This window comes from Leopardus geoffroyi, chromosome E3, assembly GCF_018350155.1.
Source record: "Leopardus geoffroyi isolate Oge1 chromosome E3, O.geoffroyi_Oge1_pat1.0, whole genome shotgun sequence".
NCBI lineage: Eukaryota > Metazoa > Chordata > Mammalia > Carnivora > Felidae > Leopardus > Leopardus geoffroyi.
The window spans coordinates 18,869,753-18,887,656 of record NC_059340.1 but is presented as its reverse complement, the minus strand read 5'-3'; the positions used below and the strand labels follow the sequence as shown (position 1 = coordinate 18,887,656).

The following is a 17,904-nucleotide window of genomic DNA, read 5'->3' as shown; positions in this document are numbered from 1 at the left end:
GGCTCGGACCTGTTTCCTCCCTCAGACGGTGAGGCTCCCCAAGCCTGGCTCGGGGACCCCCAGATCCCAGGCCAGCGACCGCGGGCGGATCAGATCCCCTCCCCCTGCCCACCCCTGGGTCACTGCGGAACTCTAAGCCCCGCCCCTACGGGTCTGGGGATGGGGGGGGCCTGATTACCTACTCCCTCCCCGACACGCTCTCCGTGGGGGAGGGGCGTGAAGCTACGGGGGGGGGGGGGGAAGGGGGAGGAGGAGCGGGCGTCGCCATGGCAACCAGGCGGGTGGTCTGGCCCCGCAGACCCGGCCTGGAAACGAGGAGACTACAGGGCAGAGAGGGCCGCGGGCCCGGCGCGGGGGCGGGGGCGGGGGCGGAGGCCCGGGTCCCCGGGGAGTTGGGGAACACCGGGCAATTCTCGCTGCCGGTTCCCGGTGGCGCAGGGAGCCCGTGTGTCTCCGAGTGTGTGCATGCGAAGTTCTCCGGGGTGGGTTTGTGCATGTGTGCGAGCGTGCACACGTGGGCGCAGGCGTGTGCGCGGGAGTGCCCGTGTGTGTGTGTGTGTGTGTGTGTGTGTGTGCACTCGCGTGCTCCCCTAAGTGTGCCCGGCGGACGCCGGCGGGAGAGTCCCGCCCCCTCCCCAGCCTCCGGCCGCCCCTCCCCGCCCCCCGCCGCCTGCGCCGGCTGCTTCCTCGCCTCCAACTCGCTCACCCCCTCCTCCTCGCACTTTCTGCTGCTCTCCCTCCCTCCCTCTCGGCTCGCACCACCGGACTCCGCGCTCTTCTCGCTGGCCGCCCCGGGAATCGCCGGCTGCCACCGCCCAGCCTGTACCCGCCATCCCCCCAGTGCTTGGGCACCTGTTGGAGGCAGAGACACAGGTGCAGAGGGCTGGGCCGCCGGGGGGCGTGAGGGTGACAGCGAGCGTGTGTGTTAGCTTCTGTGCCGACGGGGTGTTTAGCTCCCCGGAGGCTGCAATTTCTGGCTCCTCTCGGAGAGCCAGTCTCAGGAGGAGGCATCGGAGGCAGGGGTCCCGGGGTTGGGCTGCAGGCTTGCGGGGGGGGGGGGGGGTGGTACCAAGCAGGCAGGCAGGCAGGTCCTGGGGCTGAATGAAGGGGCAGTGGGCAATGAAAGCCTAGAGGGGAAGGTGACACCCGGTCCAGAGGAGCGCCTGGTGCAGAGGGATGGACAGAGCTTAAGAGAGATAGAGGAGGGGGCCTGTGGGGCTGCTTCCCGGCAGGCAGAGCCCAGGGGTGGGGGTGGGGGGCAGACGGCCGACCAGGAGGAGGGGCAGGAGCTGGGAAGATGACATAGGGACAATCCAAAGGCATGTGGGCATGGCTGAGGTGGCGCCAGGACTTATGGGGTGGGGGGGAGGGCTGGCAGGCCAGCCCCTGAGGAGCAAAGCTTGGGGTCTGGAGGGCCCAGGCCTCCTGCCTGCCCACCAGCTGGCACCGGCCACCCTCTCCCTGGACACCTGGGAAGGGAGGCCGGTGAGGGCCCCACCAACTGGGGAGGTTGCCACCTGGCCCTCAGCCAGCAGACAGCAGGTATGAGGAGTCCGTCTTGGGCTCATGCTCTCCTGGACCTCCCTCCCGCAGCCAAGGGTGCTGCATGAGGGGCCGCAGGGGCGACCGCATGACCATCAACATCCAGGAGCACATGGCCATCAACGTGTGCCCCGGGCCCATCCGGCCCATCCGGCAGATCTCTGACTACTTCCCCCGCCGGGGACCAGGACCCGAAGGCGGGGGCAGGGATTTCAGGGAGGCCCCTGCTCGTCTGGCCCCCCTGGCCCTGGCCCCCCCTGCAGCCCTCCTTGGGGCCACCACGCCCGAGGAGGGAGCCGAGGTGGACAGCTACGACTCGGATGATACCAGTGAGTCTGGGGGCTTGAAGGGCCCTGGGGCTAGCGGGGGGTGGGGGGGGGACCGGCTCAGGGCTGTGGAAAGGGGCTGGGGCCCTGCTGGGCGCGTTGGGGGAGGCGGGCCCACCACGGCTGCAGTCAGTGTGGAGGCTACAGTTTCAGCAAGGCTCAATATTCAATATTTCTGCTGAGACACTCAACCACCCACACAGCCCCAGTCACGGCCCAGCCAGGGACCCAGATGCGCGCACACACTCGCAGGCTGACAGACACAGCCGGGCACACACCTTCACCGCCAGCACAACAGCCCGTCTGCCCACCGGTCTCACACACCTGTCTTCACACACGGACTCTTCCCTCTTCTGCAGCCGCCCTGGGCATGCTGGAGTTTGACCTTCTCTACGACCAGGCCTCCTGCACTCTGCACTGTAGTATCCTCAGGGCCAAGGTGGGTTCTCCCCGCCCCCCCAAGCCCTGGCCCTGTTGGCCTCGCACCCTGGGAGGGGTGACTTTCCACCTTTCCTTCCCTGGGCTGGACCCCTTCTCCTTCCCCCTCACCCTATCCCCCAGCACCCTTCTTCTTGACTCTCCACAACCACTCTGCAGAGCGAGGGAGGGAAGGAGAGAGGGAGGGCTGGGAGCCTACAGCCCTCTTCCCTCCGCTCCCCTGCAGGGCCTCAAGCCCATGGATTTCAATGGCCTGGCCGACCCCTACGTCAAGCTGCACCTGCTGCCTGGAGCCTGCAAGGTAACGTCCTCCTTCCTCCCCTAGCCTGACCCGGCCTGTGGGTCTGCCCCCAACCTTCCCCTACCTTCAGCCTCCACGGGTCAGGGGGCATGTCCTGAGAACGTTTGCCCCCACACCTCAGGCCAATAAGCTAAAAACCAAGACTCAGAGGAACACGCTGAATCCCGTGTGGAATGAAGATCTGACGTACAGTGGGATCACGGATGATGACATCACCCACAAGGTGCTCAGGTGAGCGCTCCATTCTCCCTGTTACCAAGGATTCCATCTCAGCTGTCCTCTGGGACAGCTGTCATTGGCACCTTCTTTGGTTGATCTGCCTCCCATTAAGTGCTTCTCAGATGCTCAAGAACAATCACGGGCTCCCCATCCCCTTCGGCAGTAGGCCAGAGGTTTCCCTGGTGTTCCTGTTCCCCAAATATCTCCTCCTACTGCTGCTCCAACAGAGGACTGCTGTCTTCGGAGTGGTCAGGTTCTGTGCTCCTGACCTTTGCCTGTTGTGTCTCTTCCATGGAAAGTGCTCCCCGCTTCCTCTCTCTTGGCCAGACTAAATCCCACTCAAAATTTAGGCTGTGCCTCTTCCTGGAAGCTTTCTCTGGTCACCGAGACCCCTCCTCAGAGCCCCTGACAAGTCAGACCTGTGCAGCAACCATGCTGTTGCCTGTGTCTCCCTAACATCCATCAGGACAGGAAACCTGCTCCATCGCCCCAGGAGAGGGAGCTGTGGGGGGTGTAGTCGCCGACCTGAGTGAAGGGCAGCAAAACCCAGGCTTGGGAGACCTTTATCGGCGCTCTTGGCAAATTGGGAAACCAGGGGAAGGTTTGTACTGGGGCAGGTGCACAGTCAGGGTTGTGTTTTGGAGATCGCCCTGATGTTGGCTGTGAGGCAGACTGGAGGGAAGGACAGACCTGACTCCAGGAAGGCTGGCCCATCTTTCAGATGGGAGAGAATTAGGCCCAATAACTGAGTGCTCACTAGTGCTCCCAGCCCTGGGCTATGCGTCTTTACATTTATTTCCCTTGATCCCAATAGTTCTGGGAGGTAGGTACTCATTATCTCCATTTAGAGGTGGGAATTGAGGTAGAGGGAGCTTAAGTGACTTGTCCAAGGTCACATAGGTGGCCAGCAAGTGGCAGAGCTGGGGTATAAATATCCCTACGTGATATAGCTCCTCAAGAGCATCAGGACAAAAGAAAGTGCAGGGGGCTGCAGAAGGGGACGCATGGAACTAAAAGCAACCATTGCTTCATGGCTGGGCTCCCGTATCCCTCCCAGGCTGGTTCCCCGGCTCCATGCAGAAAAGGACAGGAGCGTCAGAGGAGGTGTGGGATCCTTGTCCCGCTGCGCAAGGCTGCTCAAGGCCCTTCTAGCCCTCACATACTGAATCTGTGACCCACATCCACCAGTGCATGCCCTGGGCACATTCAATTGGATCCTGTCCCCAGGCTCTTGAGTGGAGGCAGTGGAGGGTCGTGGGCCTCAAGATCTGGGAGGGCTTCCTACAGTGGCGGCGCAGGTCCTGATGGACCGGGGATGGCCTGGGCAGCTGGAAAGGGAGGGGTGGAGGAACAGGGCAAATCAAAGCACCCTTCTCAAGCTCCGGGCCTGGTGCTCACCACACGGCCCGTGAGACAGGTGAGGCGCAGAGTATTTAGGGTACAGCTAGCACTGGCTTCAGGTGCTCAGAGTTTGGTCGGAGGACCCTTCTCCCCACACTGGAGCAGGTTCAGGTACGCCAGGGGGCCCTGACCCTGCAGTTCCCTGCCAGGATCTCCGTCTGTGACGAGGACAAGCTGAGCCACAATGAATTCATTGGGGAGATCAGAGTACCCCTCCGCCGCCTCAAGCCTTCACAGAAGAAACATTTTAACATCTGCCTTGAGCGCCAGGTCCCGGTCTGTGTGGGGCTGTGGGGTGCCGGGTGGGGGGAGTGGGCCCTGGGGAGGCCAGTTTCCAGAACCTTCTCTCTGCCCCCTCAGCTGGCTTCACCCTCCTCCATGTCAGCAGCGCTGAGGGGCATCTCCTGTTACCTGAAGGAGGTGAGGCACCTCACAGGGACCGCACCTGGGTGGGGGGTGGTGAGGATGCAGGCTGACCCCTGCGTCTGCCCCACAGCTGGAACAGGCAGAGCAGGGCCCCGGGCTGCTGGAAGAGCGTGGGCGCATCCTGCTGAGTCTCAGCTACAGCTCTCGGCGCCGGGGGCTGCTGGTGGGCATCGTGCGCTGCGCCCACTTGGCCGCCATGGACGTCAATGGCTACTCCGACCCCTACGTCAAGACGTGAGCCCGCCCCTCCCTCCCTAGGGAGCCTGACCTCTGCCCCATCCTCCCCCGGGGCCTCACCTGTCCCTGACCTCCCCACTCCTCCTCCACCACCCCCTCCTCGGCAGGTACCTGAGGCCTGACGTGGATAAAAAATCCAAGCATAAAACGTGTGTGAAGAAGAAGACTCTCAATCCAGAATTTAACGAGGTAAGTGGGGCAGGGCTCAGAAATCAAGGGGGGCTGGGGCTCGGGACAGGGGCCAGGGCCTCAGGGAAGATGTGACCTGCTCTGCCCCAGGACTTCTTCTACGAGATGGAGCTCTCTGCTCTGGCCACCAAGACTCTGGAAGTCACAGTCTGGGACTATGACATCGGCAAATCCAACGACTTCATCGGTGAGGAGGGAAGCCTGCTGGGTGGCGCTGATGGGAGTGGGGGGGCGCAGACCGGCAGTGAGATGGGCCCTGCTTTTGCCTGCTTCTCCCTGCTTCCCAGGTGGCGTGTCCCTGGGGCCTGGGGCTCGGGGAGAGGCCCGGAAGCACTGGCGTGACTGTCTGCAGCAGCCGGACGCAGCCCTGGAACGCTGGCACACCCTCACCAGCGAGCTGCCCCCTGCGGCCGGGGCTCTGCCCTCGGCCTGAGCGGGCCCCCCCCCCCTCCCCCGGGGCCAGGTCCAGTACCCAACCTTCGCACGAGTGTGTTGCACGTTTACACGGGGTGGAAGCCCCGCCCCCCCACTACCTGTCTTATTTCGTGAGAGTCTGCGTGACCGTGGGTCTGTCTTCTCGTGAGGGACCGTGGAGATCTATATTCACATATGCAAACTTCCTCCTGCCTGACTCGCTACTACGCAAATATGCAAACACCCATCCTGTGCACACCTGCAGGGGGCTGCACTCCTCTCTCCTGCCTCTCCAGGCTGCCCCGTCCCCCTCGGCCCGCAGGGAGGAGGTCGGATTGGGGGGGGTTTGGAGGAGGAGAATGTTTCCAAAAAAGAGGACGAAAAACAAAAAAGAGCCACTCCTTTAATACAGAATCTTCGTTAAAAACCAACCAACCAACCAACCTAGCCCTGTACAGCTGCCCTTTTAAGTGGGGGGCCACCGCAGGGTCTCTGCCTCTCAGAGAGGTGGCAGTGCTCCTGGCCACTCATTTAAATAACTGTCCCCTGGATGGGGCTGGGATGTGAGGGCAGGGCCTGTGCCCTCCCCAGTGGGGACCCACCTTCCAGGGGACGTTCGTGCATGTTTACGCCTTTTCTGATTGTGTCAGTGGCCGCAGCATGGCAACTGGGCGTCAATAAACGTCTCTGCGGAAGCTGGGGGCTCGTGTGTGCTGGCATCGGGCACGGGGCAAGGGCCTGGCCGGGGGTGGGGGTGGGGGGGGTCACTCCGGGATGTCGATCACCAGGTCATCATCCCCGTCCAGGGCATCGTCTCCGCTGCCTGCGTCGCTGAACATCTGCCGAGGGACGGCGCTGAGGATCGTGGGGGGAGGCATCTTGGGGGGCGGCAGTGGGGCCAGGGTTGCCCCCACCCCAGTCCCAGAACCCCGGCCTGGGAAAGTCAGCGGCCCTCCCACAGGGCAGTCAGGGGGTCCCACGGTCATCTGCAGCAGGGGGAAGAAACACAGGGTGGGCTTGTCAGGGAGGCAGTGGAATCCAGGGGGCTGGCAGTGCCTTCTAAGGCAGTTCTGGGGGATGGGGAAGGGGGCAAAGGCTCATTCAAGGGGTAGTGGACACAGCCGGGCCGGCCAATGCTGGAATCAGGGGCCTGCCCCACCTCAGCCCCTTGAGCCTCGAACCAGCAAGTGCCTGGAGGTGAGGGGTGGTGATGGAGGCGGTGATGAGGGTGGTGGTGGTGAGGGGTCTTACAGAAACCAGGAGGGGGAGGCCTGGCCCTGCCCTCTCCAGGGAGGCACCTTGGCTGCCCCTGTGTCGGCACTCACAGCCGGTCAGAGTCAGCCTCCGGTACCTGCCTGCCCGCCCACCTCTGGGCACCCCAGACCCCACTTTGCCAGCACTGGCCTCCTCTCTTCCCTCTTACTTCGGGACTCACTGGTTAGGTGGAGGGTGTCCGAGGTCTCTGCCCCCCCCCCCCCCCCCCCCCCCCCCCCGCCGCGGGAGGTTTCTACCTCTTATATCTTGGATGGGCCCCTCCTTGGGATACCCGCAGCCGCTGGCCCAGGCCAGGCCCTCCTCTCACAGCTCACCTGGGCTATGGTCCCAGCCTCCTAACTGGACTCCCTGCCTTCAGCCTCTCCCAGAGCCAGCTCTTCCTCCACACTGCAGCCAGAGTGAGCTCTCTAAAACACAAACCTGAGCACGTCACTCCTCCACACAAGGGAAAGGCTCCTCGCTGCCCTTGGGACAGGTGGTAAGGCGTGCCTGAGAACAGGCCGGTCCCTCCACCTGGAGTGCCTTTTTCTATTTGCCAAAAGTCCTGCTTTGTCCTCTGAGGCTGAGAAGTGGCCTCTGTCCTGCCCGACCCTCCAGCCTCACCGTCGCCGGATGTCCTCCCCACAGAGAGCTCTGGGGGGGGGGGGGGGTCTCACCCTTTGCCCGTGGGCACAAACTGAGCACCTGCTCTGTGCCAGGTGATTTCCGTTAACGGTCTCTGACCACTCCGAACGCCCTCGAAGGGAGGGGAGGTCATGAGCCAGAGGAGGAATCTGAGACTTGCAAAGGGAGACTTTTAAGGCACAGGGCTCCTGGGACCCCAGTGGGCAGTGTGTCCCATCTGGCCCCAGGTCGGGGTGGCAGGAAGCGCTTATATGTGTCTTTACGGTGGTCCCTGGGATTGCTTTCACACCTTCAGCCCTCAGGCTGCTGTCCTTGGGGTGGCGGTGGCTTTTACCTCCTGGTCGGTGCCTCCAGGTACAAGAGTCTGCTGGGACCAGTGATAGACAGGAGGCCCAGCTCCACGAGGAAGCCTCCCTCCTCTGGCTGCCACCACTGGATCCCCACCCTCGTCCCCACAGCCCACACCTGCCTGGCCTTACTCAATGGCTGCCTCTGTGTGACCGAGAGCACTCCTGTTTACCCACAGCTTACCAGGGACCACGCACTGGGCTATGTGTTTTCTCTTCTTTAACTCATTTTATCCTACACTAACCCCACTGAACAGAGAAGAAAGTCGAGGCTCAGAGGGGCAAATGACTTGCTCAATGTCACAAGGTGGGTGCTTGGAGGACCTGGGACTCAAACCCACTCTGTCTGACTGAGGCCCAGGCTCCTAACTGACCTGTTCCTGTCTTTGTGCCTGTCTCTTGTCTCCTCAGACGAAGTCACCAGAAAGTTCAGTGACCCCCACCCCTTAACAGGACATCCTGGCTCTGGATACCCAGGCCTTCTGCGGCCCCACCTCACCCTGTCTTTCCTTCCGACGTCCTTCTCTCTTCTCACTCCTGCGTCAGCCCAAACAATATTCTCACCATGTCTCTCGTCTTCCTTCCACTCCTGCTCAGCCTGCAAATTTCCAAATCTCACTTTCCCTGGGCCCAAATATGACCTCTTCTTGGAGGCCTTCCCCGACTTATCCCTTCCTCCACCACAGCAACAGATCCCAGCCCCTCTCTCAACCAACCTTCTAGCGCCGGTACGATCAGAACTTAGCTCTTCAGGACCCAGCACTTTAGAAAGCCTCAAACTGCCATGCCACACCCCTACCCATCCGCTCCAGGCTTCGCTGACCCCTGCTTTCTCCACCATCCTGCCCTACAGATGAGAAGCAAAATCCCTGCCAAGGAGATCGAAGGGCCAGCATTATCACGCATTATCTACCCATTTCTCAGGCTCAAGACCCAAGGTCACCGAAGGAGTAAGGGACACAGCTGAGATGTGAACTCCAAAACCCACACTCCCAATTGCCACAAAGCGCCCTTTCAGTTTGCTCCTGGCTCCAGGGCCTTGTGTCTACAGTCCACCCACTTTGAAAGCTGTCCTGCCCAGTCTGAATTCCATTTGGATTCAGAGCTGGGAGGGCACTGTGTCCTCTGTGTCCCATCTCTCCTGGGGCTCAGTGCACAGGCCTCTTCTGTTCTCCATCCACGTTCTCACCCAATAATCGCGCCCGCCTCCACGCTGATGACTTCAAAACGCGCACCCACGAGCCCCAGACTCCCGTTCCTCTGTTGTCTGGCTGGCATTTCCAGCCAACATCTTGATGCATCCACAACCAAACTCATTTTCCCTCCCAAAGCTGCTCCTCCCAGATCTCCTGGTCCCAGAGAAAGGCTAGCCCACTTCTTCCCTGGCTCGGGACCCACACCCTGGACTCGCCCTTGCCTTTGCTCTCTCCCACAGCCTGTGCTGGTCTTCCCATGGCTCAATCTTTGAAATCAATCCAGCAGACACTTCTCAGCGGCTCTACCCGCTTCCCCGCAGGAGCCTCCCCGGAGGTCTCCCCACATCCATCCTGACCCAGCCCCTCCCCAGTCCACTCTCCACACAGCAGCGAACCACGTAAACTGGAGCAGATTCCTCTCTGCCCGACCTTCTACCATGGCTCCCCGCTTTATTCGCAGCACAAGTAAAATCTTTACGATACCCGGAAAGCTCTCCACAATCCTGCCCCTTGGTTATTTCTCTGATCTACTCACTCTCCCACCTACCCCTCCTTTGCCTCCGACCACACCGACCTCCTTCCTGGTCCCTGAACAAGCCAAACACCCACCCTCCACGGGGCCTTCACGCTGCCTGTTCTCCCTGGAACACTTTCCCAGAGAGCCGCATGGCTGGTTCTCCTTTCTTTGAAGCCTCTGACCGAATACTGTCCCAGACCAGACCCCCATAAGCATCAGCTCCTATCTACCCTGGAGTTTCCCATGCTCTTCACCTGGCTCCATGTCTTAGCACTGGCACCGATTTATTGGGTCCATTTTCCCCCGCTCTTGCTAGAACAGGGATTTCTTGTCTCTTTTGTTTACTACTGCATCTGCAAGCACCTAAGACAGTACCTGGTACATAGTTGGTGCTCCAGAAACCCTTGTTCATCACTCATTCATTTACAGATGCAAAACTGGAGATCTAGAGGGTCAGAGAGACCTGCTCACGGTCACATGGTTTTTAACTGGTGCAGCCTTGACTTGACTGTCCACAACTTTGCCCGTCCCCTGGGACTGCCTGGCATCACAGAACAGCTATGAAAAACAAGACTGGCCTCCAGGAGTCTTCACTCTGAGTCCCACAAGGCTGGTGCTACCCCTCATTTTTCTCCTCACCAAGCCTATGGGCCAGCACTTCTCTGACCTGGCCCTTGGCGCCTGGCCCTGGGTTGGGCCCCCAGCAGCCCTAAATCAATCCCTGGAAGTTTTTGGACAGGCCCCAGCCCCTGTCTTGAGCCTCCCTCAGCTGGCTGTCCTGCTGCCATCCTGGCCCCTCCCTAACATTCCCCAATCAGGGTACCTTGAGTTTCCGGGGCAGGCGGGGCCGTTTCTCCCGCTTGGGCCTCAGGGGGCTGGGCTCGGGCAGCTGCAGGGCCAGGTAGTCGGAAGGGAATGGGGGGTAGGGGGGGGAAGCCAGCTGCAGGCAGGAGTCAGGGGGATGGAGATGGGAAATGGAGTGGATGGGGTGGGGGGTGAAGGGAAGAAACGCAAACAGGAGGAAGAATGGAAAAACAAGAGATGGTGATGAGTGTGGCTCCTGAGAACAGAAGGGGAGGGGACAGCAGCAGGACTTTGTCCTGAGCTCTGCTCTCCTCAGTCACGTCTGTCCCCCATTCCTACGCCAGAGAGAAGCGGGCAGCCCGACTCACACCCCTCCAAGGAACGCTTGCTGGTCACACCCAGACAGACGCCCCCAGGGCTGGGCCGGCCTCACCCCTCATGAGGCCCATCTGCCCAAACGATGCCCACCTTCTTCCCAGGCATCTCACTTATACTTCCCACCCTTGACCCCAACTCACCGAGCTCAGGTATGGGGAGGGGGCCCCCGAGGCCTGAAGGGGAAACCCTGTTGAAGGAGGCAGGGAGAGGCTGGAGGGGGAGGGGACACCCCCCAGTGGAGGGCTTCTCTTCCTGGAGAAAGGACAGGGGAGGGGGCTGGTCAGAAGCAGCTAGGAAGCCCAGGTACCCCCCCTACCCTCCACCCCCAGAGAAGAATGATGGCTTCTTCTCACCTCTTGGGGGCTGGCGTGTCCGACAACTTGGGTGTTCCCTCTGTCTCGCTGTTATCTGAAGATGCAGTGGCATCTGAGTCTGTGAGGGGGGGAGGGCTGATCAGTGGGGCAGCGGGGGGAGGGGGGTTCCAGTCTACCTCAGAGAGGTGCAATCTCAACTCTGTGGAAGGGGCCCGGGGAACCTGACTCCCCAGATGGCACATACACGCTATGCTGGGAGGCCCACAGCCTCTCCAGCTTCCTGAAACGTCCTTGACAATGGACTTCCTGCCTGGACTCCATCATAACACATCTGTCAAGCACTTAACTGTGTGCCAGGCTCTGAAAGAGTGTTCTGGGTCACTGTTACTCCCTGTCTTCATAACCAACCAGGGAGGAAGTTGAGGGCATCACATCCATTTTCCATAGGAGGCCACTGTGGCTCAGAGAGCAAAGTGTAGAGCTGGGACTTGAACCCACATCTCTGACTCCTTGACCACTCTAGACCACTGGCCTTTATTAGGTCGGGCCACCATCAAAATCACCTCTAAGCAATCTCACCTCTCCCTCCACCGAGTACTTCAATTCCAGAATGATCTAAAGGTAGAGTCGATCACGGCCTTCCTGGTGACGTTCCCCACTGCCTGCAAGCACTCGGAGTGCTTCTTAATCTGGTCTCAACCTACCTTTCTGGTCTCCCAACCAAACTGTACTATCCACATCATGCCCACCTATGTTCTCAAAAAGAAATTCATCTCAGTTCTGCACTTCACCTCGAAGGCCCACGGTTCATTTCCAAATAACTGACAGGGGCACCTGTGTGGCTCAGTTGGTTAGGCGGACAACTTCAGCTTGGGTCATGATCTCACAGTCTGTGAGTTCGAGCCCCCACATTGGGTTCTGCGCTAACAGTGTGGAACCTGCTTGGGGTTCTCTCTCCGCCCCTCCCCACCTCACACGAAATAAACTTAAGAAACAAAAAAACCCGAGACCCGTGATCATATGCTGTTCCCAATTTCCCTGCTCAGAGAGATCCTTTAGGAAGCGGATCAAATGCTACCTCTCTGGGAAGAATCCTTCTGGAATCCTGCACGCTCAGTTAATTGCGGGCTCTCCCACAACTCGCTACTCTCACTTGTCATGGTTTTCCTCACACTGTGCTAAGATGTGTCGTGTGTGGGTGTCTCCCTGACCAGACTGTGGGCTTTTCCCGGATTGGAGTGGTGGCTGACAGCTGTGGCTGTCACCCCTCAGATTCACTCCACTGTGACCGTGAACTTGCTGGTTTTCTCATAGCTCCTGTCCCGAAGTCCCCCCTCAAACAGCAAACTAACTGGAAGATCTCAGGAAAGGAGTAGATAGACAATGAGAAACAATAAAAAGCCAAACGTTTTGCCTTGACCTACACGAGCTGGCTCCTGCCTGTTTCTCTGATCTCACGCATCATCCGCCATCCTATCATACATAAACAAATGGGCGTGGTGTGTTCCAATAAAACGTTACTTACAAAAGCAAACAGCCTCGTTGACTGTTGCTTGCCCACCCCTGCTCCAGATCAGTGTTTAAAGGCACCATGGGGAAGAAGTGACCGTATTTCAAATGAGTTACATGGACCGGACCCTGGAACGGGACCACAAACGCCCACCTTTGTACTTTTTCAAACTGTGGGTCTCAATCCATTAGTGGGGTCATCAAGTCAATTGACTGGTTTGCAACCAGCATTAACTTTAAAAAAAAAAAAAAAAAGAAAGAAAGAAAGAAAGAAAGAAAAAAGTCTACACACCAACAGAACAAATTGTATACAATGATCTTAACATTGTTTTTTCATTAAATTGTTTTATAAGTAAGTATGCACAGGGGGACTTGGTCTGATGTAATGAGTCCCACGCTCAAAACAAAGTCTGGAAACACTACATGCTTCAGCCCTGCTGCTCTCCAGACAGCCTGGTCCGTTCTTCCCTCTGCCTTTGTCATTTCTTCCACCTGAAAATCTCTCCCTTCTATCTTTCCAAGATTGATTTCTGCTTCTTATCTCGGTCTCAGCTCAAATATTACTTCCTGAAAAAGGCTTTTCTTGAGCACTGTTGACGCTCCGTCACCTGCTTTTACACGCTCCCTGTCACCTGTTTTTACACGGTCTGCAAACTAAGAATGGCTTTTACATTTTCAAATGGTTGGGGGCAGGGATAAAAAAAAATGCTATTTATGACACGTGAAAATTACATGAAATTCAAATTTCAGTGTCCATAAATACAGTTTTATTGAAACACATCCAAGCTCATTTATTTACAGATCACCTCTGGCTACTTTTGCACCACCACAGCAGAACTGGGTAGCTGCAACAGCTCTGCAAAACGTGAACTATTTATTACCTGGTCCTGTACAGAAAAAGCTTATCAACCCCTGCTCTGCTCCAATCACTACCATACAACCCTGATTTTATTCCTTTCACATCTGAGACCCTAGCTGCTTTGCTTTCCTATCACCCTCAACCAGAATGCGAATTCCACTGTATCCCCTGTGCAAAGCAATAAATGCTTGAGTGAAGGATAACCGATAGATTTAAGAACCACCGGAGGTTTTTATCAGCCTCCGCAGCCTAAAAGGAGGGGCCCAGGAGGCTTGCTGAAGTGCCAGGAGCCATGTCCTCCAACAATTTTTCATGACCTTGCTCACCAGAAGAATCTTCATCCACGTTCTCGTACTGCAGAAGTCGGTCTAGGAGGAAACTAAGGGAAGAGGCGGGGAGAACAAGAGTGTTTGTTGCCATCTCAGTAACATTCTCCCGGAACCCTGTCCCGTCCAGCCGGCCCGTTGGATCCTTGCAACAGCCCCAAGGAAGGCGCCATGCATTTGTGGCCTAATTCCAAGGACAGGGTCCGAATGTAGATCCACAGGAGCCATATCACCCGCAGGCATTCCCCTTCCCCCCACTCCCCCACCCCCACCGTGTCCCACCTCTTATCCCGGGACACCTTCAGCAACTTCCTCTGCGCCTTCCTCAGTTCCTCCTGGAAGCACTCGTGTTCCTGTATCACAGGCAAGGTGGGGCGCTGAGCCAACGGCCACCCGTAAAGACGCCCGAGACCTGGGGACAGCTCACTCCACTCCCCTTTACACGTGGGTAAACTGAGGTCCTACAGACTCCAGGCCTCACCCCCCACAACCTCTCACGCCAGCACTCACGTAGATGAGGAACTTGAGCTTCCGCTTCAGGTTCCGGTACTTCTTCTTGTAGTCCACTTCGCCGTCCGCCGGCCCGTTCATGACCTGCCCCGGGAGCAGTGCCCCAGCAGTAGTCGGGCGTCCCGCTACCCGGAGCCTGCTCAGCCCGGCTTCTCACGCCTCCACTTCCGGAGACTCCGCAAGGCTGTGTCCGCTGGGACTACAACTCCCGGCGTACCCTGCGCCCAGGGATCTTAACCACAGGGGCTGCCCTCTTAGGGAACACCGGGAAAGGAACGTTGCTTCCAGGGGCTACGCTGAAGATGGCGTCCCAGCGACGCGATGAGGTCATAAAGATGGCGGACGACGGAGGCACGTTTACTGATTCCAGATGTGCTTAGCAATCGGAAGCCGCAAGACTTGCCTCCAGGGATTCCTAGTTTTCAGGCGAGGATATCCTTTTCCATCTGTCTTTCGAAATCACAGTCGCCTAGCTAGGGCCTGTGACCACGAGCGGAGGCAGTGTCGCAGGTTGATTACGTTACACCCAAAGGTTGCGGGCGCCCAGTCGGTTTCTAACGAGAACTTGAAAAAACGATTGGTCCTAAGAAAAAGAGCCGCGAGACCCTCCAACTACCCGAGGAAAACAAGTTTTGTCTGGCAAAGTTCTCGGTCTAAGCGACCCGCCACCGACCCCCAACCGTCCCTCCCCTCACTGCGTCACGACCCTCCCGAGTGCGCAAGCTCCTGTCAAACGCGGTGACGGAGGCCGAGAAGAAAAAAAGGCGGGAGCCACCAATCCCAGGTGGAGCAAAATGGCGCGGGAGAACGAGATGCAGGAGTTCATCCGTAGCTTCTTCCGAGGCCGCCCGGACCTCAGGTGCACTAGAGACTGGAATTGGGGTGGCAAAGGGCAGGGGCGGGACGGGGACTCCGTCTTGACACATGTCTCCGCAGCACGCTCACGCACTCCATAGTGCGGCGGAGGTTCTTGGCTCACGCGGGCCGCGACCATCTGGAGCCCGACGAGAAGCAAGCACTAAAGCGGCTGGTGGAGAAGGAGCTGCTGAAAGTGCAGGTGTGGGCGCGAGCCTGGGCCGCGGGAGGCGGGGTTTGTTGCTGAGGAGGAGGGGCCTGGGAAGGCGTAGGGAACACAACCTTCCTACACGTTTTGACCTCTTGCGCCCACGCAGGTGGATGAAGCAGGTGCCAGGGAAGAGAGGCCAGATCTTGCCAAGAAGGCTAAGAGGCCTCCCACCCCCAGCAGTGGCCCTGGGAGAAAAAGGTTCCGTTTCGATTCGGAGTCAGGTTAGTGACTTTTGTATAGTTGGTTCATTCAAAAAGTATCGTGGATGCATTATATCCCAAAGCATTAGATGAGGGTACGAGGCCAGTGAGTCAGGAACCAGGAATAGGGTGGACCGATTGATAGCTGTGTTTTCTGTTGCCCTTCCCTCCATCTGTCAGAGGTAACCAATCCCAAGTGGAGGGAGAAGGGACAGGAGGAACCCATCCCAACCTTCTTTTCTCTCCATATTCCAGAGCCCAGCTCTGCAGCCTCCAGTCCAGACTGTTTTGGCCTCTCAGCAAAGAATGGGATGGCAGCAGAAGTCAGTTCAGCAGAGGAGGAGAGTCCAAAGCGAGCCTCAAGGAAAGCAGTTGAGGAGAGCAGTGATGAGGAACAGCAGAGGGACCTGGCTGCAAAGACTGGATTAGAGAGGGAGGTGAAGGAGAGCAGTGGGGAGGAGGAAGAGGGCTCCGCCAGAACAAGTAAGGTCTCAAAGGAAGAGAGCAGTGAGGAAGATGAGGAAGGGGACGAGGAGGAGGCCAGAGGCAGGATTGGGAAGAAACCTGTGACAAAGAATAAGCAGGCACCGGGCAAAACCTCAGCCAGTAGGAAGCAGGCCAGGGAAGAGAGTGAGGACAGTGAGGAGGAACCTGCCCAGAGGACAAGAAAGAAGGCGGAGGGAAAGAAAGGTGCTGAAAGCCACCAGGAAAGTGCAAAGGACAGTGAGGAGGAAGACACCATAGCCAAGAAGAAAGAGAACAGAGAGAAAGAGGAAAAGGGTTGGAAAGCTGGAGCCCGGGGCAGTGGAGGGAAAAAGTCAGCTTGGGAGGAGAGGAGCTGCGAGCAGAAAAGCAGGGCAGCCAGGCTACTAGGAGACTTGGGGGAAACAGAGGAAGAAGAGGAAAAAGCAGCAGCAGGCAGTGGGGATAACAGCGGGGGAGATGAAGAGCCCCTGGTGCAGAGAAAGAGCAAGGGCAGGACCCCACAGAAAGGTGGGAAAAGGCAGAGTGGAAGCAGCGAGGATGGGGAAGACAGTTGGAGAAAGGTGAAACCAACTGCTGAAGGTGCTGGAAAGACAGCCAAAGCGGGCGGTAGCAGTGGTGAGGCGAGTGACTCAGAGAGGGAGGTGAGTGACAGTGAGGCAGAGGATAGCCCTAAGGGGGAGAGGGGGAACCGCTCTTCCAAGAAAAGCTCCAGGAAAGGCCGGGCACGAAGCTCCTCCTCCTCTTCCACAGATGGCAGTCCGCAGTCCAAAGGCAGGAAGGTGAGGGTGAAGATGGGCTGGGAGGCCACCTTTAGGGAAGACGGAGACCTCGTCTCAAACTCTGAAGGTTTGGCCTTCAGCTGCTGTTTTTCCTTGCCAGGCTGGCTCCGGTCGCCGTGGTGAGGACCACCCAGCCGTGATGAGGCTAAAGCGCTACATTCGGGCCTGTGGTGCCCATCGAAACTACAAGAAGCTTCTGGGCCCCTGCCGCTCACACAAGGAGCGCCTCAGTGTCCTCCGGGCAGAGCTGGAAGCCCTGGGCATGAAGGGTGAGGCCGGGTGTGCCCTGGAGGCTGTGGGAGAGGGCCTTGGCTGCTGGGGAAGAGAGGATCATGAGCCTCTTCTGCCCCAGGCAATCCTTCCTTAGAGAAGTGTCGGGCCCTGAAGGAGCAGCGGGAGGAGGCGGCTGAGGTAGCCTCCTTGGACATTACCAACATCATCAGTGGTTCAGGTGAGGGATTTCCTTCCACTCCCCAAGAGGTGGGGCTAGGGTTTTCTCAGACAACTGATCTCCTGCTTTTCCTGCCCCCCAATCTAGGTCGGCCACGCAGACGCACGGCTTGGAACCCTTCAGGAGAAGCAGATCCCCCAGGGGAGCTATACCGCCGGACTTTGGGCTCAGAGGATGAACAGCCCCGCCCCCCACCCCCAGATTGGTCACATATGCGTGGCATCATCAGCAGTGATGGGGAGAGTAACTGAGCTCCTCACCTTCCCCAGGAGGCTTTCCACTTGTAGAAAGCAGATATGGCGCCCGCCAACCCCCCGCTCCAATCTGTGCCTGCAGAGCAGAAGCCGCTTTCTTCAGAGGACTTTCTTCAAGGACACAAATTGTTGGGATCCTACTTCTCAGCTTCACGTTCTCAGTTTAAGGTGTTTACAGGGATTATTTTTTAAGACTCAATAAAGGAGTTGTTTGAATCCCTTGGTCAAAACTGGTCCCCACTCGGGGGGTGCCTGGCTTAGTTGGGAGGAGCAACTCTTGATCTCGGGGTCATTGAGTTCGAAGTGTAGAGATTACTTAAATAAGATTAAGTGACTGACTCTCGGTTTGGGCTCAGGTCATGATCTCATGATTCATGGGATTGAGCCCCATGTAGGGCTGTGCTGACAGAACAGAGCCTGCTTTAGATTCTTTCTCTCAAAATGAATAAATAAACTTAAAAAATAGTGAAACAAAAAACCGGTCCCCTCTCTTGCCCCTATACCGTGGGCCAGGAA

The 17,904-nt window shown here is 58.1% G+C and overlaps 3 protein-coding genes across 14 annotated transcripts; 2 read left to right on the top strand and 1 right to left on the bottom strand.

Annotated features, from left to right (window-relative positions):
* The first annotated feature begins 348 nt into the window (after window positions 1–348).
* DOC2A (double C2 domain alpha) lies at window positions 349–6,188 on the top strand. Its single transcript, XM_045460509.1, has 11 exons — window positions 349–873; window positions 1,594–1,871; window positions 2,228–2,307; window positions 2,533–2,607; window positions 2,729–2,838; window positions 4,377–4,503; window positions 4,588–4,647; window positions 4,724–4,887; window positions 4,998–5,079; window positions 5,170–5,266; window positions 5,367–6,188. The coding sequence occupies exons 2-11, from the start codon at window positions 1,607–1,609 to the stop codon at window positions 5,510–5,512; spliced, it is 1,206 nt and encodes a 401-aa protein (XP_045316465.1). The 5' UTR covers window positions 349–873; window positions 1,594–1,606; the 3' UTR covers window positions 5,513–6,188.
* INO80E (INO80 complex subunit E) lies at window positions 5,883–14,265 on the bottom strand. 12 transcript variants are annotated; one of them, XM_045460524.1, is made up of 9 exons: window positions 14,153–14,265; window positions 13,925–13,995; window positions 13,643–13,695; window positions 10,988–11,066; window positions 10,775–10,910; window positions 10,276–10,392; window positions 8,239–8,337; window positions 7,083–7,175; window positions 6,369–6,479 (listed from the first exon to the last, which is right to left on the bottom strand). In XM_045460524.1, exons 1-8 carry the CDS (start codon window positions 14,231–14,233, stop codon window positions 7,104–7,106), a joined length of 708 nt encoding a protein of 235 aa, XP_045316480.1. In that variant the 5' UTR covers window positions 14,234–14,265; the 3' UTR covers window positions 6,369–6,479; window positions 7,083–7,103. The 12 variants fall into 12 exon arrangements, with proteins under 12 accessions (XP_045316476.1, XP_045316481.1, XP_045316478.1 ...); XM_045460529.1 differs by lacking the exon at window positions 8,239–8,337; XM_045460530.1 differs by lacking the exon at window positions 8,239–8,337 and having other exon boundaries at window positions 10,775–10,886.
* A 635-nt stretch (window positions 14,266–14,900) lies between these two features.
* Window positions 14,901–17,604, top strand: HIRIP3 (HIRA interacting protein 3). Its single transcript, XM_045460508.1, has 7 exons — window positions 14,901–15,011; window positions 15,089–15,209; window positions 15,325–15,439; window positions 15,674–16,683; window positions 16,784–16,952; window positions 17,036–17,134; window positions 17,222–17,604. The coding sequence occupies exons 1-7, from the start codon at window positions 14,947–14,949 to the stop codon at window positions 17,383–17,385; spliced, it is 1,743 nt and encodes a 580-aa protein (XP_045316464.1). The 5' UTR covers window positions 14,901–14,946; the 3' UTR covers window positions 17,386–17,604.
* Window positions 17,605–17,904: the final 300 nt, after the last annotated feature.